The 26,290-nt window shown below is 42.5% G+C and overlaps 1 protein-coding gene across 7 annotated transcripts; it reads right to left on the reverse strand.

Moving 5' to 3' along the window:
- Positions 1-794: 794 nt before the first annotated feature.
- Positions 795-25,415, reverse strand: STAMBP (STAM binding protein). Of its 7 annotated transcripts, none has more exons than XM_005599900.3 (10): positions 25,301-25,415; positions 23,212-23,429; positions 14,138-14,213; positions 13,733-13,828; positions 11,974-12,340; positions 9,892-10,016; positions 8,889-9,026; positions 3,735-3,847; positions 2,826-2,925; positions 795-1,445 (listed from the first exon to the last, which is right to left on the reverse strand). In XM_005599900.3, exons 1-10 carry the CDS (start codon positions 25,394-25,396, stop codon positions 1,389-1,391), a joined length of 1,386 nt encoding a protein of 461 aa, XP_005599957.2. In that variant the 5' UTR covers positions 25,397-25,415; the 3' UTR covers positions 795-1,388. The 7 variants fall into 7 exon arrangements, with proteins under 7 accessions (XP_005599957.2, XP_023474648.1, XP_070091411.1 ...); XM_023618880.2 differs by having other exon boundaries at positions 25,227-25,321; XM_070235310.1 differs by having other exon boundaries at positions 25,029-25,321.
- Positions 25,416-26,290: the final 875 nt, after the last annotated feature.

The following is a 26,290-nucleotide window of genomic DNA, read 5'->3' on the forward strand; positions in this document are numbered from 1 at the left end:
TCCCTTTGCCCAGACCCACTTGCACATTCCCACCTACACCAAAACTGCAGGAGAAAGAATTTCCAATATCTTTGGAGTTAAGAACCCAAGAGAAGAATAAGAATATAGAGACTTGGCCGTTTTAGCGGAAAAGTTTATGGACCACTAACCTAAGTGATAAAGACTGAAGATATTCAGGCCACAAAATTATAAAATAAAGCAAATCTTCATACGATTGCAAACTCTTTTCCCCACAGAATATTGATATAAAAAGAAATCATTCTTCTCCTGTGCAAGGTATATACTCTCCTGCCCTCACCTGTGGGGTCACAAACAATATCATTCTTTCTAGGCCACCTTAGAACACCAGGCCCAACTCATAGAAAGAAAAATACAGAATCAATTTCAGCTTCAAACACCTTCTTAGATGTTGCCTAAGTCAGAAAAGAATAGTCAATACAATAAAATTGGGAGGTTGGGGTGGCTAGGTAATGTAATCATTTATTCGGAGTTTTACCTGGTACCCCAAATAAAGGCTCTATTATCCTAAGCTGAGAGTTTTTAGGGCATAAGGTGGAAGTGAATGGGATGACCCACTTGAGACAGCACCAAAAGAACAGATGACTTCACAGCCCTGGAAGGCGGCAACAGGCAGAGAAAAAACACCGAACCATTAAAAGTGAACTGGGACAGCCCTTCGATGTCAGTACATCTCAAATTCCATTTCCCCTCACCTTTCCCAAAACCACTAGCCCTTTTGGCTAACCTGTTTAGACAATGCTTGATCAAACACATCACTCTAGAGCACAAAAAAATAAGTTAATTGTTATTTTATTGTAGAGGAAAAAATATCGTGAAATATCTGTTAAATAACAATAATTCCTGATAAAATCATTCTTTAGGGTGTTCAAGCCTCACCATCTGGTCAGCTGTCCCTCACCCTCGTGATAAGCTTCATTAATATTGCCACAAACCACAGGAAAACCCAAAGATTTTCTAAATGGCTTCCAAATTTCTGCATAGATGCCCTTAATTAGTCCAAAAGTAAACAAGAAACAAGTTGGCAGAGAAATTAGGAGGATAGCTGAGAGGAAAAATGTTAACAATTGGTGAATCTAGAATGAAGGGTAAATGAGTGTTCATTATACCATCCTTCCAACTTAATGTTTTAGTTACAGGCAGTCTGAAAAGTTGCTTTAGCATTATCGTGCTGTTTTCCAGACTTGCCTAAAAGTTAAAGTCAACGATTTCTTTTCAAACCAGAAGTAGAAAATCAGTTCTCCCCTAGGTGATACTCACTTTCCCTTCTGTCTAAAAAAGCTTCCAGAGCTTTCGGGAAAGTTTAAATTTAGGGGCCACAGTACACTGATATGGTTTTATAGTTCTTGGGAGGTGCGTGAGTCAAACTCTTATCGAAGGTCTGTGATGGTCACTGCTCTGTCCACAACAGTCACGTGGTTGCAGCTCTGCAGTAGGGAAAAAAAAAAGAAAGGGAAAGTCCTGGAAAATCTGGAAAAGTCATTTTTTAGAACTCCTTACTTAAAACGCTCATTCTAGCTAATGGTTCTCACTCTCAAAGCCAGTCTGCTACTTAAATAAATGATAACTTTAGTAAGGGGTCTTGGAATCATTACTTCCACCAAGCCCTACCCGTAGACTGAATCAACGTAGGCCCATATACCTACATCCACACAAGGTATGTATATTCTAGAGTCATTCATAAAACATACATTTATTTAAAAGAATTGCTAAATTCATTGCAGTTTTTTGGGTCGTTATGTCAATCAGATAATAAAGTACCCTTCCTCTCACATGGGGAATGCTCACTTCCAACATGCAAAAGAGGTCTTTATAACTGAAAACCTGGACATTTTAGGGGGCTGGTGCAGCCTCTGTTTCAACATCCTGGTACCTAGACATTTATTAGATTCCAAGGCAGACGAACCTATTTCTGAACAGATCTGTCAGAAAGTTCCTTCTCATACTCAGCTGAAAACTATCATCCCATGAGGTCTTAGTTTTAGTTCTGGGAGCCCTATGAAATACACTTGATACCTTTTCATACAACAATTCTTCTAACACTTCAAGTCAGTTCTCAGATCCTCCCTGGGGTTTCTCTTCTAAACAAACCCAGTTCCTATTATGTGACAAGGTTCTGGGTCCCTTTTCAATACTGGTCACTTTTCACTGAATCTAAAGAAATACTAATACTCCATGGTCAGCATGGAGTAAAGCAACACTATCACATTAGATTTGAGGGGCAAACTGAAACACACTGATCTTATCAGCAACTGAAACTTTTAATTCACAGAATACAACTTAGGGGAAAAAACTTCTTAAGAAGGTAATAAAAATTCGTATTATTTAAGCAAAGTTCCATAATCAAGTATACTTTACCTGTCTTAAGTGGCTTTTTCTCTTTGAATTCAAATCTCTTATTGAAGTACAGGCTTAGCAACTTATGTTGATGAAGAAAAAAACCTAACATTTAGTAAGCCAGCTACTGCACTAGGTACTTTCTGTACATTACTTCATCTAATCCTCTCAATAGCCCTGTAAAGTGGATATTCTAATTACTATCATCCCCATTTATAGATGAGAAACCTAAGGCCCAGGAAGGTTAAGGAGCTTGATGAAAGGTACACAGTCACTGAGCGGCAGCGCTAAGACTCAGCTTCCCTCCTATCCCACCCTGCTTCCCATATATGTCCTTATTAGGAAGGTTTGGAAATATAAATGGCAAGGCTGATTTTCTATGTGGGCCAGAAAGGACAGTGCACCTCCTTAGCTCTGACTGCCCATCCTGCTTGAAGCATAGCCCTGATTTCTTCCACACAGATACATACACAGAACAGAGGCGGATCCTTGCTGTGCGGATGGAATCCTTTCTGGCGACAGGAAGAAATCTCTTCTAGTCCATGGTCAGTGAGTTTAAAGAATCCAGTTCTGAAATTAAAAAAAGCAGGCCTAGAATCAAGAAAAAATGTCCCCCAAATCCCTAACAGACACACGCACGCACAGCACACACACACACGGCAGGGCAGGGCCCATTTTGAGACAGCTTCAAAAGCATGCTGGCTCATGGGGCCAGCCTGGTGGCATAGTGCTTAAGTTCACACACTCCACTTCAGCGGCCCAGTGGTTTGGATCCCGGGCGTAGACCTATGCACCACTTATTAAGCCTTGCTGTGGTAGGCATCCCACATATAAAGTAGAGGAAGATGGGCACAGATGTTAGCTCAGGGACAATCTTCCTCACCAAAAAGGGGAAGATTGGCAACAGATGTTAGCTCAGGGGCAATCTTCCTCCCCCCCCCCAAAAAAAAAAAAAAGTATGCTGGCTCATAGGTCTCTTCTCCAGCAAATGAATCAGAGTTAGAGAATGACTCATCACTGACATCACACTAGTTTTGTTGGGAGAATTCACAGCAAATAACAGCATTTAGAATGAAAAAGAAATTATAATCTGTTTGATTTTGAGATTCTGACATCAATCTCTTGAAATTCCTGCTGCTTCAAGTCAAATACTTCAAATTTCTCATGTCCTTTTCTTAGAAAAGCACCTATATCATTGCTTGGCTATATTTTTAAACAAGCATCGTAGGTTTATCAGGATATGGGGCTTATAAGGAAGCCTTTTAGAACAGCCAATTAATGCTACAATCTATATATTTTATAGAGAACAAGGTCTTTTCCTCAGAGGCTTTTCCCCCATTATCTTCTCATAATACCTGAACCACGTCGTAAGTACTTACTCCTGGAACTTGGGGGAGCAAACAATGGCTATTGACTCTGGCAACATCATCTGGTAGGAGCAGTGAGTGTGCAGGTCGACACTGGAGAGGAAGGCGGTCTGTGTGGGATGAGTCTAAGAGAAAAAAAGTCAGAGACCCCCTCAGTGAGAACACACAGCCAAGCCTGGCCCATGGAGGAAGGCAGAGCCAAACAGTTCTCAACAGCTGACCACAACTTCCTTCCCAAGTACAAAGGCATTTGCAGCATGAGGGATATGCTCGAAGTTCATAATAAGTGATGAACTTCCTGTCCAGCACTGAAAACAAGTATAGTTTAACACGAGTATGTGAAGATACTCAGAATTTCCATTGACCGTCAAGATTTATTTGGCTCCTCACAAGCTCTCTCCATACAACAGAGAGTCACTCCATTCTGGAATAGAGGGTACATGCTGCCCCATACTTCAAGATGGCAGATGTCAAGGGCTTAACAAACCACAGTTAGATAACTGACTTCTTCCTGACAGAGGTCTTACAGGGTCAAACATGAGCCTGGGGCTCTAGAGGCAAAAATGGCAAAAGCTGTCCTGTGGTCAAAGCATGTCATCCAAGGCACAAGAGGCAGGGGCGACTGGGATTCCAGCGTAGTCAAGTCATGCAAAGGACCCTGTCTTATTTGGGAAAAGAACCAAGACATCGAAATTGGAGGGTAATTAGTTAAAGCATCATCTAACGTGCATTCAGTTATTCTCATTTGTTTTTAATCATTTAATGTTTTATTGAGCACATTCTCTGTACACAAAAGAACACCAATATAATGATGTATGTTCGTCTTAGAGGGTGTGTGATCTTAGATAACAAGAATGCAAAAAGAAGGACCCAATATGACTCAAAAAGACCACCAACCTTCAATGACAGAAAAGCACAAAAAATAAATAAGCGTACTTGACCAGTGTTTTCAAACCTGTTGTGCAAAAGTGCAGCTCCTGAGGAGCTTGTCAAAAGCACAGACTCCTGTGCCCCACCCCTGGAAAGATCCAACCTGAGAGGAAACTTTTTTCTTCAGAAAAAGCTCATTAGGGGCTGCCCTCGTGGCACAGTGGTTAAGTTTGGCATGCTGTGCTTCAGTGGCTCAGGTTCACGGGTTCAGATCTTGGGTGTGGACCTATACCACTTGTCAGTCACGCTGCAGTGGCGACCCACATATAAAACAGAGGAATATTGGCACAGATGTTAGCTCAGCGGTAATCTTCTTCAGCAAAAAAAAAAATTACATTAAATGATTCTTATGTGCAGCCTCGTCTGAGAAGCACCACCTCCATAGAATGCTGTGACCAGCTCCCTGTGGAAGAGGTCTGCAGGACAGGGACATGTCAGCTGAGTGCTGACAGCAAATCCACACACCGGTCCTCATGGGCAGGTAAGAACTCTGGTGACAGCAAGGGAAAATCAGTTTCTACCTGATAATAATATGATCTACAGGATGATAATAGGACTGCTAGGGACAAATGGCCTGTGCCAACACCTTTCACCCCACGGTCAGAGCCAGGAGTTCTCACTGGGAACAAACGAGGCCTACAAAAGCCGATCTAGACCTCTGCTCTAAAGTTGGGTTAGATAGAAAGACAATGCAGAGACAGGGGCTCAAGAAATGATTGTTAAACTGAATCAAGAAACCTTGCCTTGAGCCTTTGCTCCCCCATAACTACTGTGCCTTGTCTCTCTCCTTCCCTTCAGCGTTGAGTTTCTTGAAAAAACAGTTATGGCCACGGTGTCCACCATGCTAGGGAGAGGAAGGCATTTTCATGAAGAGAAAACAATGCACCAAAGGAGCAGAAATGAGCAAGGAGAGCGAATGCCGAGGGCAGCCTGGGTGCGTGGATGGGGGCAGAGCAGCCAAGGGAGAGCAATGAGACCTAAGGCAGGGCCGAGACAAGGTGAAGGAGGGCCCTGCATACTGAGTTGGGGTTACACGATAGTTGGTGAGCGATACATGACCACACAAAGCTTTTGACCAGAGAACCTGCTTACAGCTGGCGAGGTACAGAAGGAAGAATTGATCTTTTGCATTCTCCTCTTGCCAATTTTAAGATCTGAGCAAACTTTAGGGTCTACTTTCTGTTTGTTTTTAATCCCAAGTTAGGAAGGAGTGGTACAGAAATATCATGAGAAAAAAAGTTGGAATACTATCACTTTAGGCTCTTAATTTGTTCCTGGTTGGGCACTCACTGATGTTAGAAATTCTTTTATTCATTTGCAGCTAACTTCTACCTGAAGTCTAGACGGTAATTATTAACTTTCCCCCATCTCTTCCAGTTCCAGACTCCAACCTTGCTGAAATCAGGATCGCCTAAAATGATTCCCTCAGTTCCTCCAAATACAACCTCCAAAGTCTCTCTGTGGCTTTCTCTCTCTCTTCAACTCTGTCTCAGAGGAATCAGTGCCTTCTCCCCGACATGAAGATGAACCCCCTTTTGGTGTTTTTTGATTTAATACCTTGCTATCTCCACATTACCTTGTCTCTCCTGCCCTTTTATATCTGCTCCACTGGCTCACCGGGCATAAAAACGTGTTCAGACAACTACATGCAAGAACGTACATAAACCTTAAAAATGTTGGGTAAAAGAAGCCAGATACAGAAGAATACACATTATATAATTTCATGTATATGAAGTTCCAAACCAGGCAACACTGAGCTGTCGAGTTTAGGGATACACATTTAGATGGTAAAACCATAAAGAAAGCAAAGGATTTCCAGAAACATCAGGAGAGGGATTACCTGTCTTGGGGAGGAAGTGTGACTGGGCAGAAGCATGGGGGTGGGGGTGTGCTTGTGGCAATGTTCTATTTCTTGGCCTAGGTATTGTATGTACTTAGATGTCTGCTTAATGACTCACTGAAGCATACATTTAGTTTATGTACTTTTTCATGTTGTATTTCAAATATAAAGGTTTCAAAAAAACACAATCAAAACAAAACACATGTTCAAGGCTTTCACACTGAACCACAAATCAAGCAAACTTTCTCTCAACCCAGCTACTCCTTAAGCCATCATCCCATCTCTTTCCTTTCCTCTAGAGCTAAGCTCTTCAGAAAATTAGTGTCCATTTCATTATCACCACAACCTCAGTCCCCATTACCTCTTAAACCCTTATAATCTATTCCCACCACTGCCTAAAACCCACTAAATTGAGGTCGTCAATGACCTCACCAAATCCAACAGGCTCATCCAAGTCATCATCATTCTGGAGCTCTCTGCAGCACGTGATATGGTTAACATCCTGAAGTTTCTTCTTAAAACGTTCCTCCTTCTTTGGCTTTTGTCCCTTACCACTACTGTCACCTTTCTCTTAGAGCTCTGCGTCATTACTGACTACTCCCCATGCTCCCCTAGGTAGCCTGGCCCCAAGCTGCCAATGAATCTCCTCTGGCTCTCCACTCCCCTCCAGTTCCAAGGCTTCCAAGGTCAGTTCTATGCAGAGGACTCCCAGATCTCTTTCCTGCCTTGACCTTGCTCCCAAGTTCCAGCCACATTTCCAATGCCTGAGAACCACTCCCGCCGATTGAATGTCTCCCCAGTACCTTAAATTCAACATGCTCAGAACTGAACACATCCTTTGCCCCATTTCCAAGGTGAGTTCTCCTCCTGGAGCCCCTGTGTCTGCTTAAGAGATGATCTTTGCCACTCCTGTGAGTCAGGCCCCAAATCTCCAAGTCATCACTGACTTTTAGTCATCATCCTCTCTTACTCATTCCCCACATCCTCTGAAATTGTACATTCATGTCCTCCTTCCCAAACAGACTGCCATCACCCCAGCTCTCACTATTATTAGACTTTCTCAGCACGCTAACCTCTTAAGTCATCTCCCTGCCTCAGCCTACCTCAAAACTGCTTTTATGTTAAATTTTCTAAAGTATGGCCTTGATCATACCATTGCTCTACTCAAAAACTTTAGGAGTTCTGCACTTACTAAAAAGCAGAATTATCCTGCTTGTCCACCCAGGACCCCCTTGAGCACTGCTCCAATGTATCACATTAAAGCTTAGCTACTACTGTCTCTGACGTGAACCATGAACTCCAGCAAACTAGACCACTCCATGCTCCGGGGACACAGCCTGCCGATTCCAATGCTGTCCATTCCACACGGAACTCTCCCTTGGCTCCTCTTGTCGACATTCTAGTAAAATCAATACCAGGGAGGAGGGGGGTGACCCTTCCCTTCTCTGATTCCCATAGTGCTCTGTTTGCGCCTCCTGAAGCACATGGCACGTTCTGCCTCATGGGAAGAGGTATTACTTGTCTATTTGTCTAATCTCCTTTATAAGACTAAAATCGTATCTTACTCAAATCTGTACCCCCTGGCAGATAAGGAACAAGTTTTCTATCCCCCATACACCATAATGGGGCATACACACTAAGAGGCAAATATTCGTGTTATTGAGCTGAAGAAAGGACAGAGGCACACAGGACTGTCTCATGGGCCAGGATTTCCCAAATTCTAACATCCAAGTATGTGTAACCTTCCCCAATCCAGAAATGAGCCAACTTGTTTCTATGTAACCCTGTCACACAACATGAAAAGCAGCTTGGTCTGTGAGAGTGAGGGGTTAAAAAGGAATAGAAAGAAAAATTAAGAAATAATCTTTAGGGATGGAATTATATTTTACCTAAACATTACCAGAAGACTGCATAAGATATGCAGACACTTGAAAATCACCTATATCGGCGGCCCTTCTGGTTTACATAAAGGTATATGCTGCTTTAAGAAAGATCAAACGTAAGCATCTGAATTAACTTCCTTGGCTCATTTAAAATATTTTGATTTATATACCTTTTAGGAAGATCATTTGTATGAAGGAGGCATAGCCTCTAGTCAATGTCCATATACATGAGGGAAGAATCCTATCACCATTCACACTCACAGGGCAATTGGGACTTTACGGAAATGGGTTCATTTTTATGAAAAAAATTTTAAAAGTTAAAAAAATTAGCCCTACATAGTTCCCAGAAATCAATACTGGAGTGCAAGCAGTCAAGTTTGCTATGGAAGTCAAGTCTGCATCCAACAGAAATAGTCTGGATACAATTCACTTTGCTCGAAGAAAGAAACAAGCTGTGTGTTCATAACACCATGAGAGAAGAGACTAACCCTCAGAGAGCTCGGAATTGCTTACGTGAATCCAGCCCAGTGTGATGAGACCCTGCTGATCCTGTATGAGGAAAAGCTCTTCTTCGTTCTCGGTGTTGCAATAATCAGACCCGGCACTTTGCTTAGGGATGAGAACGTGGGTAATGGTAAACTCGTTCCTCATCTGTCAAAGGAGAAAACAGCTCGTCACAATTCCCTGGCACTTATGTAACCCCACTCTACCACAGCAGTGGAAAGTTAGACATCGATACAAGTGAAGGCGCTTCCCACTCCGGCACGAGTCTTCTTCATGCTCCCTGACTCCCTCACCTCAGTGGTTCACAACCTTGGCTGCTTGTGCACATTGTTTAGGGCACTCTGCAAAGCCACAGATGCCCACAGCCCTGGGAGAATTTCTTGCTGCAGCCAAACGGGTCTACTCCTGATTCTTGAGAAGCTCCGGGTATAGTACCACTTCTCTTGCTTTGTTCATGTCTAAAGTAGTTTCTCTTCTACTGTTTCCCTAAGTCCTTCTCATCCTTTAAGGCTCAGCTTAAGTCTATTCCACTTTAGTCACTTATTCATTCAGCAGTTAGTAATGGGTTCTTTAAGCGCCTCATTCAATGATCTTTCCTTCCTCAAGATTCCCTGTGCTCTTATTGTACATACCATTCAGCCTGCTACTTATCTTTTGGTGCATATCTCCCACCACTCCAAAGTGCTTGGGTACTTTTTGTGGACACATGCTATGTGCCTTACTTGTTTCATATTCCTAGGTCTCACCATAAAGCAGGTGCTCAAAAATTGGTATTCAGGTAGAATTAGGTATTTCTTACTACTAGCATTAAAATAGTCAGTTTAATTTAAGGGACTTTGAAAATCAATCAAATACAGGGTCACCAAATTCAAAGTGACACTGTGCTATCCATAGTTCCTTTGGCAGAGGGATCAGCACAAAGAGTAACTGACCCTGGATATCTTCTCTGAGATTCACAGGAGGCCAAGGGGGAAGAAATGGTCTCAGCTCAGGAAAGCGTTTTTTTCTTTACCAGTTTTCCACAGAGAATTCCACATGTCTCTACTCCCCGGGCAGTGTTGGCACTGGCTAACTGCAGAAACTGTGGGCAGAGCCTCCCGGGCACCACCACATGGCGCAGCCCATCAATTGTAGGAGCTGTAATGGAGAAAAAGGGAAAGCGTGAGGCCACGGGGCAGAGCCTCCCCAAGCAGATCTCCGAGGTGGCAGCCCTGGGAGAGCAATGCCAAATCATTGCGGTCTCCCCAACTGTAGGCAGAAAGTGGGGATCTCATGCTAATGGAAGAAGAAAAAGGGTTGTAAAGTCTCTTCTCCAATCTCTGGGCATGGCCATTGGGAGTACATTATTTTAAGAAAAGACAGGCAGCTTTAATCATTCAAGTTAAGACAAGGGTAAACTACTACTTAAAAGAAGTTTCTGAGCTATTCAGGGATTCTGTCACACTCTAATACAAAGGATTTAACAATAACCTCCCCCATTCAACTGAACTTTCATTTTTATTTTAAACCTCTTTTATGTCAGATAAGAACATGAGAGAGTATGACTTTCAACAAAATACACCAGGATATATTCTAGAAACAGAAACTAATTTGGGTAACTATTTACTTCTGAACACTTTAATTTAGAAGAAAGTTAAAATGCCAAAACGAAACAACAAAAAACATATTCTGGTGCTCAAAAACAGGCATGAACGAACAAAGCAGCTTGTCAGCCTACTTCAGAATGCCACGAAGGGACCCTGTCCCTGAACACCATGGAGAAACCCTGAGAGAGAGCCAGTAGGCTGAAGTTAGGGGGTGTCTTTCACAGTCCTGTTTTCATTAAAAACAAAAAAAACTGAAAAAGGATGTTCTGCTTCTGCATATTCAACAGCAAGATCTGAATTCCTGGAGAGGTAACGACATCAGGCCAGGAGCCATGTGGTCACACGGAAGTCTGATGATGGTGTCTGAGGATTCTGAATTAAGGTTTGACACAGCCCTTTCCTTCCAGTTCAATAATCACTTACCAAGTGCACCCCAAGCAGACACTGTGCTCAGCCCACAGGGAACACAAATGTGAATAAAACTCAAGCCCTAATCTGCAAGAAGTTAAAATTTAGTTATTGACAAATGGCTACACTGTCAGGTAAGTGATCTCTGCTGCATTACAGATATTAAGAGCTCTGGGAGTTTTCAGGAGAACAGAATCAATCTGACTGAAAAATTCAAGAAAAGCAGGGAAGGCAGAAACAGAGAATGGAGATTTTAGGTTCAGGACAAACGTTAACAAACCTCTTTGGGTAAGAGAATCCAGGGACTGTTCTGGGAACACGAGAGTCCAGTCTGACCAGAGCACAGAATATGTATGAAGAAACAGTAGGGAGAGACAAGCGTGCCGAGTAAATGGGGAGAAACCCTGAAGGCCCGGCTTCAGAGTCCAGCCCCCTTGCCCATTCCTGTTCCTTTAAGTGGACCTTCTGCAAAGCTGACTTCCTTAAATGACAACTTCGAAGCTGATTCCTACCCCAAAAATCTATTCTAATGATCAAGGTACATTCCTTTTGCAGCTACTGTTATTTTCTCAGATAGCCCATTGTTGGTGAGAGGAGGAAAGAGTAGTTTTCATGGTCAGACTGAATCATCACCAACTATACACAATATCTATCTTGAGTAAGCTCCTCCAGGATTAGGAATGCTATCAGGGCAAGCACAATTCAGTAGCCTTTTTTTATATTTAAATAGTTGGTTGTTGAATTGCAAAGTGGCACAATAATTTTCAAATTCCCTTTACATACAGGCCAACAGTGGTCTCTAATTCATCCAACATTTCAAATGTCTGTATAACTCTTAAAAGCTGAGGGTCTGACTTGCAAGGATATTATTAGCTCTTCAGAAAATCAACCTGGCCTCAGGTGAATTATATGGCTGAAGTGAAGGCCACTTTCATAATATAGCCGGTGTGACAGGACACAGTATGGCAATACTGACCAAATGGCTTCTGTGGCCAGGGCCTAATGAGTGGGAACATGAGGTAATCTTAGGCTGATCCTCCAGAGTGACACTCTGTTTGGCTGCAGCTGAGATGGAAGAGGACACGAACAAACGGACTCACTACTTTCTGAGTTGCTCAGCGCTCCAGGTTTCAAGGACCTGTCCACCACGGGTGGCCTGCCAGGCCTCACAGTTGTATTACAGTCCAAAGGCTGTGTGGATGCAACAGGGGCCGTGGGGAACACATCTAGGGAGGGATTCTCCAAGCCAGGCACCAGTGGGCCGCCCGGGCCAGGGTCCACCTTCCCAAACTCCTGTACAATTTTCAGTCGCTCTTTTTCCAGCTCCTGGTTCCGGATCATCTCCTCAAAGGCATGGAACTGTTCCTGCTCCAGCTGTTGCTGCTTCTGTTGCGCTACCCTCTGTCTTTCCTTCTCCAGCTCCTGCTGGATGGCCACGTTCCGGGCAAGTTCTTCTGCTTCTTTCCTCTACAAAGAAAGAATAGGAGTGAGGCTAACACTTTATACTCAGGCGACTTCACACCGCAGGAGGACCAGGCCTTTCAGCAGGGAGATTTCCCAAAATGTCCTTCTGCTCTGGCCTGATTTCCAAGGACAGCATTCATGCTTCTCTCAGTACCTCTAGACCCATGGAGCAGTCACACTCCTTTCAATCTCGCCACGATATACATAGTCTTCAAGGACGAAGTCACAGTCCTCTCAGTGCCCTTCCTCAGTGACTCTAACCAACGCATTTTCTTCTTTACCAAAATCTCGGTGCAACTTATTATCTGCACCTCATAATCTGTATCACGTACAGTTTTATGTTCTGTGCCATGTATACATTCTGTATCCTGAGTAAAGCTGTAAAATAGAACCAAATCCAAACTTATACCTGCTATGTTTGGGGTCTCTATCAAATTGTCACCCAAAATGAAGCTTCTGAATTTTTTGTGGTGATCAGGTCAATATAGAGTGATGTTTTAAACTGTAAGAAATAGCAAGTAATAACCTCCTTCACTAAGGTTTTCCCTCACTCAGTGCCTTAGAAATATATGCCTCATAGCTGTCTACCCCTCTGCTGATCTTCAACACGAGTCCAGAATAGAGCTCAGCAGACAGCTGCAAACGAATGGGGAAGTGCTTGTAGTGTGTATTCACATCTGACACAGGCCACGGACGTGCCTTGGGAGGTCCTCCATGTGCTTTAACTGACTCTTCCTAACAAGAATCATTTGAAAATAGCTTGAGAAAAAAATCAATTATTATAAACAGCTTCAGGCAGAATCCACTGTGAATCAAACCCCCAAACTTCTCTGCTCTAAAAACCTATGTTTTAGGCGCCAGCTTGGTGGTGCAGCAGTTAAGTTTGCATGTTCTGCTTCAGTGGCCCAGGGTTCGCCAGTTCACATCCCGGGTGCGGACATGGCACCACTTGTCAAGTCATGCTGTGGCAGGCGTCCTACATATAAAGTAGAGGAAGATGGGCACGGATGTTAGCTCAGGGCCAGTCTTCCTCAGCAAAAAGAGAAGGATTGGCAGCAGATGTTAGCTCAGGGCTAATCTTCCTCAAAATAAATAAATAAATAAAAGCCTATGTTTTAGTGAGAATTTTCAATGTTCTTAGGTTCTTGCTCTGGATACAGCAGACAGGCAATGGATTTCCTATCCCTCAAGTGACCCTCTTGGACAAGCAGAGTAAATCTCTGGTACAATCCTCAGCCTAAACACTTATGTTCTACTTCTTTGAGTTTCTGGCCTTTGCCAAAAAAAGTAAAATATCACATTAAAATCTGCTGAAATATCATATTACAAGGCCAGGGCACAGTCTAAGAAACCAAAACAATCTCCTTTTCTTTTTCTTTGCTGTTATATACTAACCTTTTCTTCATTATATTCTGTATATTCTTTGGTATATCGTTTTAACAGCTCTGCCTTCAGCTCTTCTGCTTTGGGAAATGCAATCTCCTTTAATTTCTGAGACACAAAACAACAAAACTGAGAATTAACAATTCTCTGATCAATTAACTGAACAATTAACTTCCAGCTAATTAAGTAGAGAAGTAAAAAGACTTAAGTCAAGTTGGCAAATGGCAAAAATGTTTCCAAAAACAATTTAAAATCCCCCTACTGTCCCGTCCCTGCTACTTCCTAACTGATCTGGTGAAATGGCCTTAGCTCCTATTGCAGGATTTGATGCTCAGATGACACCACTAGCTTTACCTTGGAGGCAGTCTGTGCCACTCTGAAGCTTTTAGATGGGCAACGGTGAAAGTAAAGACCCACCTTTACCGTGTCTCTCTTTTCAGGAATGACAGCTGATTTGTAATCTCGATGCTTTGGTAGTTTCTCAATGAAGAGCCTAAGGGAACAGACCAGAACGATTATGATGCAAAGAAAATGTCAGAAAGACTTTTGAAGCAATGAACTGTATCCTGCAGCCACTGAGTGACGGGTTTCCAGATGCGCAGGGGAGGGGCAACAGGCACACCCAGACAGGCTGTACTCTGCACCCATCCCCATCCCTGTAAAAGAGGAACAGAGCATTTCCCTCTCCTCCCAAAGCAAGTGTGCAGCAGCAAGCAGCAGACTCCTACAACAAAAATATGGGAACAAAGCCTATCCTGTGCCCAAAAATATACCTCCAAAGAGATTCTTTTCTTGCTGCAATAGTGACAGGCTTCCAAAGGAAGGGGTCTCTGTTACAAAACATTCTCCAGAGGACAGTTTGGCAGGCAAGGGAAGGAGGCTAAGAGAAAACCCATGTTCTATTACTACTCCTGGCCCTGGGTGACCTTTAACTTAGGGTTTTTTTCTTTGGGATTCATGTTCCCTCATATGAAGAATATTCCTTACATCATATTAAGCACCAAGATGCTTAGATAGTAAATGCACTACATGTGTGTGATATGTGCATGTTATATGTGTAATATGCACTATGATCTTTGATGAAAAGTGCTTAGAGAAACATAAGATGCTAGATTTTCTCTCTCAATTCTTGTCCTTGGCTATAAAGCTCAGTGGGAAAAATAACGTGAATCAATTCACAGACCTGTAACATTTATGATATCTACTTGGGTACAGTGAAAACAAATAGAAGTTCAGTAACTTGTCACAGCCCAGCGTGGTGGATTCAGAATCCCAAGGGCAGCAGGCCGGTTCCAGCGTCTACTCTTTTAACCACTATACCATACTGCCTCCATATGGCTCCTGCAATGTCCAGAACCTTTGGAGGGGTTCTGAAAAAGGAATCTGTTCATAGAATTAAGTTGCAATAAATACAAGTTGAGATCCAAAACAAATAAATTGAGGGTAGCTTGCCCACAGTCCTGAAAGACTACTGTAGCTGGGATTGACTGGCTCTTTTCCACTTTTTGCCCCAGTAAGGGAAAAGAAGAAGACCCCTACCCACACAGACCCTCTCTAGATGAGCCCTCCTCCTTCAGTACAATACTAGGCACATGAAAACTCACTTCAATCCAATTTGAAGAGTCCCCTCAGGCAGGAATGAATTCTAAAATCAAAATGATTCTAAAAATCTTCCCTTTGGGTTCAAGAAAAAGATATAAACAGTTTCCTTGAAGTTTATATTTAAAACAAGTACAGATTCACTTGTTCAACCATAAAGTCCTGAAGAGGATATTAAGATAAATAGGAGATAGTTCTTGTATTCAAGAGACTTACAATTCAGCAACTCTCTCGTGTTCGCCCTACAGACCAAGGTACATGTTCACTACCTTCCGCAGGCTGAACGTGCTTTGCCTCGAAGCTCAAATCAGGTAGGAAAGTACCAGGTCATAGAAACCCCACACCTTACGTTCACTTAGCTCCCAACCTGAAGGAATAGAGTGTAAAGTCCCTGAGGCCAGAGACTTCTGTGTCTCCTGCTTCTCTGTACTCCTCTACAGCCAGCACAGTGCCCTGTGGAAAGAGGCACTCAATACACATCTGATGCATAAATGGTCTTAAGGCCTCTGGATGAGCTGAGGGAGAAAACCAAAGTGTAAAAAAGTATATACAGTACACTAACTTAGGTATAAGAAAGGCGAAAAATTATATATATGTGTGTACGTATCTATTTATTTGCCTACAAGTATCTAAAGGAACATAGGAAGCATATACAGAAAGTAATAAAAGTAGAGGGCAGGGGAAATAGGGTGGATGAGATAAGAGTGAGAGTGAAACTTTTCACCATAAATCTTTCTAAATTATTTCGACTTTAAACCACGCAATGGGATCTAGTTTATACGTAAAGATAAAAACTTTCAGACCAGTACAAGAAACCTTTCCCTTGTTTTAGCAACTGTAGCCCATTTCCTGAATGGGGACATACGGGCAGAAGGGCAGAGAGGATGGGTCACATAACCTCTGCCCCATACCGGAGGCAGCAGAGCTCAGTGGTAGGAGGGAAGGCTCGGCAGCCACCCTGCCTGGGCTCCAATCCTGGCTGTGCCATTTACCAGCTGTGTGACCTCGGGCAAATTACTTAACCTCACCATCCCTCAGTTTCTTTATATATATCAATTATATATACATGGAGACAAACTAGTACTACCTGGTAGGACTGCTATGATGCTTAAAGAAATTTTAAAAACCCCAAAGTGCTAAGCACGGTGCCTAGCACAGAGCCAACATCTGCTACGTGCTTATATGATTGTTTTTACTAATAAACAAACAACCAAAAAATGGGAGCAAGAGTAAGAGATGAAGATGTTCACATGCGGCAGAAACATTCTAGCCAGAGACTAGTTGTGGCCCAGATGGACACTGTTCTCTGGGGTTAGATCCAGTTGCAGCCTAGAGAGAGGAAATGATGCATTGGCAAAAACACAAGCAAAACAACCGAATATAACAGTAGAAAAAAAGAGATATGCAGAAAAGTAAATACGAAAGGTGAATAAGTACATGAAATGGTACTCAAATTTACATATAATGAAAGAAATTCAAATTAAGAGGAGATACCATTTTCATCTACCAGACTGGCAAAGGTTTAAAAGTAGATTATCAGCAGTACAGGCAAGGGTGTAGGGAAATGTGTGTTCTTACACACTCTTAGCAGGACTGACTGTCACTTGATAAGAACTTTTTTCTTAGGGGAGGGAGTGGGGTGGGAGACAACTATGGAAAATTTAAAATGAGTATATCCTTTAAACTCACAATTCCACCTCTACGAATTTATCCTACACAATAGTACAAAGATACATGTACAAGACTATAATGCTATACATATACAGCATTGTTCGTATAAGTAGGGAAAACTGAAAACTGAAATGTCCATCATTAGGGGATCATTTAATAAATTACAGTGTACCCAAATGTGAAAAACAACATAATCATTCATTCAGTCAACAAATATTTATTGAGCATCTACTATGGGGTCAAGCATTATTGTAGAGGCTGGGGATTTGGCAGTGAACGACACAGTCACAAATTCCTCCTTACCATGGAGTGTACTTTACAGTAGGGAAACAGACAATGAACAAAACAAAAAGTATGTGGATTATCAGTGCTAGGGAAAAGTCATTAATAGGGAAGGGGAATAGGAAGTGACAGGGGAAGGGCTGAAATTTTAAATAGGGCAGCTAAGGAAGCCATCATTGAGAAGGTGGCATTTGAGAAAGGACCTGAAGAGAGTAAGCTATGAAGAGATCTGGGATAAGATGATTCCAAACAGAAAAAATGACACCAAGGCAGAATGAGATGGATCAGTATGTCCTGATATGGACAGACTGTTAAGAAAGCGAGTTGTAGAACAGGATATATTGTATGATGTCATTCATGCTTTAAGAAAAAAGGATAAACGTGAGCCTGTGTGCTTACATGGGCATAAACATTTTCTTGTTCACACAGGAAACACAACAGTAGTTACCTCTGGTGGTTGGGACTTTTCTCTTCACTTTAATATCTCCATTGCTGTACGATTTGAAAAATTATTTTAATCATGAGCCAATATTAATTTTGTGTATAAAAATGTCTAATCCAAAAAATCAAGCAGAAATTCTCTAACACGGATATAGCAAGGATTCTCATATCATCTCTTCCAATCTTAAAAGTTAATCAGCAAAGTAAGCATGATCACAGATGAAAACCCTCTTCCGGCATAAGCCCCAATCCCAGTGGTAAATATTTTCAATGCAGGTGACAGACCACGTTCAGAAAGTGGGTTTGTGTTACAGGAGGCTCACCCAGCAGACAGGAATTGCCTAAGTCCTCTGTAACTCCCTTCTATGCAGCCCAGTCAATGACCATAAAAAGCTGTGAAAGAATCCACTGCCTGGATTATTGTCTGTGGTCATCATGAAAATATGCACTGATTTAATGTGCTGAAGATCCTTCTTCTATACTGGGGTCTGCAAAAGGCAAAGCGTTCCTGCAGTAGGCAAAGCCAGCGAGGGGGAAATGTGCTTGAGATCATTAAGATGCCTGCACTGCTCCAGGGAAAAGAAGGAACAGCCCTTTTAAAATCCTGAATTAAAGTATCCACAAAAGGTCTAGAAAATCTCTTAGTAGTGGAGGAGGCAGAGGAGTCGTGAGCTAGGTGCCTGCCTCCGCCCTCCTCTCGGCCTGGTTGTACTAATTGCCAAAGGGAGCCACTGTTACCAACAAGAAGATACCAAGTAAAATGCGCTAGAAAAACAGACCGAGAACTTTTTTGCAACTCCCAGGGCTTGTCAGTTCATAGAATCAGAATTAGGGTCTAGAAGAAATCTGCAGAAAAAATGAAGGTAGCTACATTCATTGCTTCAGGCAAAGCCAATCCAAGTCCTAAATTAAACCCTAAATCTAACAAATTAAGTAAATGAGCTGCTACATCCCACCCCCCTCAAACTCAGCTCTCCTCCACACCTAGTTTATCATATTAAAGGGTCGTAAAAGTGTAACCATATACAGGAACAGACTCCCCATATCAGTCTCACTGTTAACACTGATAATCATGTCACTCAAAGAGACACCAACTCACAGAAAAAAATCCATTTCTTAAATATCTGTGTACTCTTAATCCTACCCCCTTTGCCTATTGAAGAGTTTATTGCTACAGTTAAACCCTCTATACCATCAGCCTCTCCTCCACAGGATCCTTTATAGGAGCAGAAAATACGCTTTAGAATCTCCCATCTTGAAATACACACCACACATTGTCACACTCCTTGTCCTCCTTCAATTGCTTCCTCATTTTTCCATTTTCCTTCCTACCCAAACTTCTACAAAGAGTTGTCTATGCCAGGTCTTGGCAAACTACAGCTAGTGGGTCAAATCTGGCTCACTATGTGTTGTTCTAAATAAAGTTTCATTGAAACACAGCCACACCCATTCCTTCATGTATTGTCTATGGCTGCTTTCACATTACAAAGCAGAGGTTGTAACAGACTCAAATGGCCTGCAAAGCTAAAAATATCTACTATGTGGCCCATTCCAGAAAAAGTTTGGTGATAGTCTATTCACTGTCCACTTTCTTATTGTCTATTCATCTTTCAACCCATTCTAGTGTCTCTTTAATCCCTCTAGTAAAATTGCTTATCAAAATCACCAATGACACCATGTAACCAAACCCAAATCCTCACACAGCTGACCCAGCTGACCACTCTCCTGCAAACACTGTCCTCTTTTGGTTCCCATGGCATCACTTTCTCCTGGATTTCCTCCTGCCTCTGGAACCTTCCTTCAAAGTCTCCTCTGCTGGCCCTCCCTGCACTAACCAACCTCAGGACTCAGTGCCAGGCTCCTTCCTTTCTCATCCTGCAATCTCATTATCAAGGATTCTTGATCCTTTTATGTGCCATGGATCCTCCTGGCATCTGAGGTAGCCTACAGTCTCCTCCTCAGAATAATTTTTTAAGATATAACACAAAACAAAAAGGATTACAAAAGAAACCAATTCTACTGAAATATAGTTTTCAAAATATAAAAAATTATGATATGTGCTTCTTTATTAATGCATTGCTAATACATTTTAAAAAAGGATCTAGTCATGGGTTTAATAACTATACTGAAATTGTGCATAGTGATAAGTGTAAATGTTATTTTGAGATATCAGCAACAATTGTGGTATGATACGAAAATACCCTGATTTCTACTGGTGACAAAATTACAACTATTATTAATACTAGCGTGGTTTGAGGTCTACATTCAAAATTGAAGGAAATGCTAAATTTCAGTTAGAGGTTGGTAAAAACAAGAAAAGTTTTCCCAACCAAGTTCATGGACCACGAATTCTATCAATGGATCCCTGTGGGTTCCTGGACCCTGGATTAAGAACCTCTGTGCTGGAAGGTCTCAGCGGTTCTCACGGCTTCAGAACCATTGTATGCTGAGGACTTCTGCATTTGTATTTCCAACCCAGACCTCTCCTCTGAGTTCAGACTGGTACATCCAGCCTCCTGCTGCACACGTCTACTTGTATATCTCACAGGCCTCTCAAGTTAACATCCTAACATGTCAAACAAGCCAGACCTGAACCCCTGACCCCTACCCAGTCCCTTTTCGACACCATTCTCCCCATCTCAGTAAATGGAGTACAACATCCTAAGTTGCTCAAGGCAGAAAGCCGAGGTCAACCTTAATACTGTCTTCTTTCCCAGACTATCAGTAAGTCCCGCAGACTCTGCCTCTAGAATGCCAAATCCATCTGCTTCTTTCCAGGCCATTATACTCCTTAAAGCCAGCAGCCTCCATCCTAAACAGCTATAAGTATCCTAACTAATCTCCCTGCCTTCTCTTAACACTCCTTCCACCATTCACCACACAGCAGCCAAAACTTATATTTTTAAAACATAAGTAATATTGGGTCACAATCCCACTTAAAACGCTTCAATGGCTTTCTATTGCTCTCAAGATAAAATGCAAACTCCTTAACATGGCCTATAAGATCCTGCATGATTTGGCCCTGCCTGCCTCTCCAACTGCATCTGGAGTCATTCTCTCCCTTTACTTGCTACATTCCAAACACAACGATCTTCTTTCAGTCTTCAGAACACACTAAGGTCTTTCCTACCTAAGAGCTTCTGAACACACAGTTACGTCTGTTTTAAATGTTCTGCCCCATGCTTTGGAATAAGTAACTCTTTGGCATCCTTCAAGTCTCAGTTTAAATCTTACCTTCTCAGACAGACCTTACTCTGACTACCCTAGTTAATTAGATACCCTTGATTATTCTGTTACAGCACTCTCTCTGTTGCTTTCATAGCATTTACCTTATTTTGTGACTATATATTTATTTGCTTAGCTGTTTATTTTCTTTTCCTGTAACTAGAAAGGTACTCCAATAAGGGCAGGGGCAATTTTAATTAGGTCCAGGACCTAACGCAGTGCCAAGTAGACAGTAGGTACACAGAATATATATTTGTTGAATGAATATGATGTTTGCCTTCAAAGCACTTTCTATGTGGGGCAACAGGATCCAGAAAGCCCTTCAGAAAATACTTGGTAGAGTGATTCCATGAATCTACTGAACTTTCTAAACTATGATTCTCGAAAAGAATGGTGCTCCTGGGTCTCATTCCAGGAGAACTATCTATAAGATTATTGGAAATATACAAGGATACTATTTCTACCAGCAACAGAGTATATGAAGAGAGGGACAGTAGCCAAAGAAACTTCTCGGGAAAATAAATTTTGTGCCCATTGTGTCTAGGAATGAAAACCTCACAACAGCAAAGAGAGGCAGGAATGTAATTATAATTCTATGACATTTTATCAACATTGAGGCCACATGTCAGAGCATGATGACATGGATGGACTGCAAGATCTTTGAGGAAATGGCACTACTTCTAAACTTGGAAGAAAAAAAAAGACAACAGTAGTTCCTTTTCTCCACTCTAATATTATAATGTGAATCCTAAGTAGTCCACTCTTATCACCTATTGTTCTTTAGAGCACTGGTTCTCCACTGGGGCAATTTTGCCTCTCAGAGACTATTAGGTAAAGTCTGGAGACATTTTTGGTTGTTACAACTTGTGGGGGGAGGAGATGTTACCGGCATCTAGTGGGAAGAGACCAGGGATGCTGCTAAATACCCTACAATGCACAGGACAGTCCCCACAACAAAGAATCATTCAGCCCAAAATGTCAATGATGCCAACGTTGAGAAACGCTGCTTTAGAGCAGTATGTGATCAAAAAATGTGATATAATTGGTATACATATATCATCTCTGGGAGGACAGATAAGAAACTAATAAAAGTGAATGTCTCTGGGGAGGGGAATGAAAGTTTAGGGGAAAAGAGGAGTGGTAGGGAGACTTAGTTTTCAAATATTTATACCCTCTTGTGCCTTCTGAATTCTGTACCATATGTATGTGTTACCCATTCAAAAAACAATAATAAAAAATAACCAAAAAATAGTTAGTGGGCCTCAAGACTATTATCTCAAGACTGCCTTCAACTCATAGAACATTACCAAAAGGAAAACAAAAAGAATAGGTAGGACCTATGTTGTAGAACGAATCCTGAGTTAAGAGTTAGAAAATCTGGGTTTTGTCACTCCAAACTGTGGAACAAAGCATATCACTAAACCTTGAGCTGGTTTCCTCATGTGGAGAATAGGAGGATGACACACCCAACTCAATGCACACAGAACTGCGAAGATCAAACAAAATAATGCAGGTGAAACACTCTATGAACTATTAAGAGCCAAAAAATACATCGTAATTATGATTAGTTTTTAAAAAGTCCCAGTATGATGAAAGAACAAGCCTAGAAATTACTAATAAAACCCCTTAACATCATTCCCTTCCTAAATTACACATCACTGCATTGTCACTGGGGTTATAGGCATTGTTCCCTGTTGACTGTACTGAAATCTATTTATGCTGCCTACCCTAAAATGCTAAGCAATTCAAGGTGAAAGTTCTTATGATGAGCCACACAAACTGTAGGTGGTAATACTTATCTGATGATTTGCATGATTGTGATAAAGGCTAAGAAGAAAAAACTTTTTCTGAATCACTTAATTTGCTACAAAATAAGTAGAGGTGAGGAATTTTCCCTCTGCTGAACCTCAACAATAATCCTATGACTGGATGCCTTAATAGAGAAAGGACAGGAAAAACATTCATCAATACAAAACATGTGTACTTTAACCACCAACTCTTTCACCTACCAGCTGGGCCATGTGGGCACAGGCCAAAGAGCTAGGTCTCTTACTCATGAAATTACTGAGTCATGAAAATAATACTTTCAGTACTCATGTCTTTGAATGTCAAGGACAGCCAATACGTAGGAGATGCCAGCAAAAATGATTAATGCTAATGATGCTGTAAAGTTCTGTAGTTTTAGCAATTCTGAGCAGAATAAATGAGCACAAGAGTAGGATAAGTAAGGCATCAGTCATCGGAAAAGAAAAAGGAAACTGGAGGTGTCTTACGTGATATATTTGTTATAGAGGATGAAGGCATGTTCAATGTTGCCTTCCTCTGAGTAAATGGATGCCATTCGGATAATCTCGACTCCAGAGCGGAAGTATCGACGGGGTGGAATGTCTTCATTTATCTCCACTGCGCTACCAATCTGGGAGAGAGCCCTCACCCGGTCTTCGGGTGGGAGGCTTACGTCTCCATGGTCAGACATCAGGGCCAAGAAGTTCTGAGACAGAATGGAGAAAACAGATAGTATCAACACCATGGCCCCCATCATCCCAGGACAGCCTAGCATACAGTATGTTTATCCCATGAACCTTTACTTTACTAATAAATTAAGAGAAAAATACCATACGCTGTGGTTCATATCAAATAAGGTCTCCTTCCCACAAGAAGGCTGAGACCCTCAAGGAAGCCCATATCATGATTGGCAGACTCAAAACCACACAGTCCCTATGCCATAATTAGGTGGTATAACCATGTTGGGCCACAGGGGGTTCATTTCCAGTCTTCATGCTAATCATTCCCTGTCATTAGGTGGCCTTGCCCTCAGCATCATAACAGCAAGGACAGTGTCTTCCATTTTTTGCATTATGTCTCCTCCTGGCTACCCACTTCCATCCACCTAGTACCTGGCAGAATGTACTCAATGAATTTTCATTATGATTGTTAACCGACTTCAAGTTTGATCACTTTTATTTCATCTGAGAGTAACTGACATTTTTTCGGTGGTGTACTTTTTCATCTTTGAGCACAAGGTTTGTTAGGGGAACTGGTCTGGGAATGAACGCTCATAATCCTAACTCCGCTCACTAAACCACTGTTCCAGTCAATCTACAACATCATTCCTCATATCATGGCAAGGAATTTAGATCTTGAAAACAATTTACTCAAATCTATCTTCAAAGACTAAGCAGTCTTTGAATCACAAAAGGGCATGAAGGTAACCTGGAATGCAAAAAACAAACCAACAAACAACCTGGGGGTTTTCCCACCCTGGGTCTCAAACTGCAATAATTCTACAATCTTTCTAGATATTGTTGCGATTGGAATGGGATTCCAACTTCCAATCAGATATTACTCTACATCATCTCCAAAAAGAATCTGGGAATTTGATACATATTGAATTTCAGCGCACTCTACCCAGCACACTGTAGAATATACAAGCTACGGTAGAATTCATTTTGCAATTCGAGGCCCTGTGGCCCTATTTTGTCTTTTCAATTTTATACCTTACTCCTTTCCAACAGAGTTTTAGCTTCAGTCAGGATTCTGATGTGCCCAGAAATCCTCACTGTTCAGTTTCATTTGTCTATCCACTGTTTCTCCGTTTCCACCTCAAGCCCTCCCTCAGAGATAGTGTTCTCTCGGCCAGTTCTATCTCTAGGTCACACTTGCTCCACCAAGCTTCCTCTCTAAAACACCCTCACTAATAGTACAAAAGCTGTAGGGACTACGAGGGAGGCAGAGGTATTCCATCTCCCACAAAGCCTTTTTAGAGACTCAGAAAGCTTCTAGCAAATCTAAAACCTCCACTAGTCGCCTAATTAGCAAACTCAGCGCAGAGCCCATTAAAGCTAACGGAAGGAGAGGATGTTTGTTGCATCTCAGTACCTCTAGGGAGAGGATCTTTTGGATCGAGAATGGGACCCCTTCCTGACGCCAGCTCGGTACTCGGTATTACAGGGCTGAGCAACACTCCAAAGAGGAGATGTAGCATCCGCGAATGAGAGGGGAAGGTGGCGTAAAGCACTGAGGAGGCGGCGAAAGGAAGTAGGAGGAATGAGCAGAGGGGCGTATACGGTGGGGAGGGACCTCCTGACACCTGCTTGAGGCTCCCTTCTTGAAGGCACTCAAGCCCAAATTGCCAAGCCGGGGCAAAATCATCCGTTTTCGGGTCGTTCGAGGGCGGTGGGCGGGGAAGCACTGGGCCTGGCTGGGGACCGGAGCCCTAAGGGTCTTCGCGCGCAGCAGGTCAGGCAAGGGGCGTGGGGGAGGAGAAGGCTGCAGGCCCCACACTCACGGCGGCCGCTCCCCTTCACGGTCCGACCACGCTCAGCACCCCGGCCCCACCATATTCCCGGGACCCTTCCCCACCTGTCCCCGCGGATGGCAGTCGGAGCTTCCGGAAACGTCACATCCGACCCCCGCCCCGTCCCGTCCCGCCCACTCCTGCTGGTCTGACAATTCCATTCCCGGGAACCGAGCGCCCGGGGCCGCGAGCTGGCGGGCAGGGCTAGAGCCTCCACCTGCGGAAAACCGACCAATGAGGAGAGAGCCCGACGGCGGCCATCTTGGTAAAGGAAACTCAACAGGGACGAAGAGGGAACCAAGTAGTTAAAGGAACCGATGACCAGGCTGACTTGTCTTTAGAATTATTTTTATTTGGGGCAGGAGTTACCTGCCAGATAGCCCCTCACACAAATCCAGAGTTCAAGGAGGGATTGCTCTTCCGAGTACTTGGCTAAATTAACTGGGGTTTCTAAGTCGGGGAAAGGAAAACTGAAAATTTCAGCTTGTGCTACTTTCTGCACAAAATTGGTGGCTTAAGGTATTAGGCAGTCCTTTTATTGCCTAGAAAAGAACATAAGACTAACTTTTTAATTCAGAACACCAATAAAATCTATCGAAAATGCGTGTTGCATCTCTAAGGGTCACTGTGCAAAGCAGTAGGGACACCAGGACAAGGCGGTTGTTTATACCAGATACAAACAGTGTGGCACATTCTGTGTGTGGATGTGTGAATATATGAACAGCCTTTTTCCAAAAAGGTCTTGCAAACCCACTAGTTATTCTGTCTCAGGAGACTTTGTATATCATCACTCTGAAACAATGCCTTGATTTGAAAGTGTAGCTCTCCTGGGATACTTTACCCACAAATTTTGGGAGCCTCCCTGTATGTTTGTTAGTGTGATGACATGACCTATGCTTCAAGGTCTACCTTAAAATCCCTGCACAGGTGTTACCTCCTCCACCAGGCCAGCATCAGATCTCCAATTTCTCCTATTCTGTTGTGTACATTTCTCTTGGATTTCCTTGAAGTGATTCTGTGTGGTCATTGGCTTTTCAGACTTATGGCTGAAAGCC

Source organism: Equus caballus, chromosome 15 (genome assembly GCF_041296265.1).
Source record: "Equus caballus isolate H_3958 breed thoroughbred chromosome 15, TB-T2T, whole genome shotgun sequence".
Lineage (NCBI taxonomy): Eukaryota > Metazoa > Chordata > Mammalia > Perissodactyla > Equidae > Equus > Equus caballus.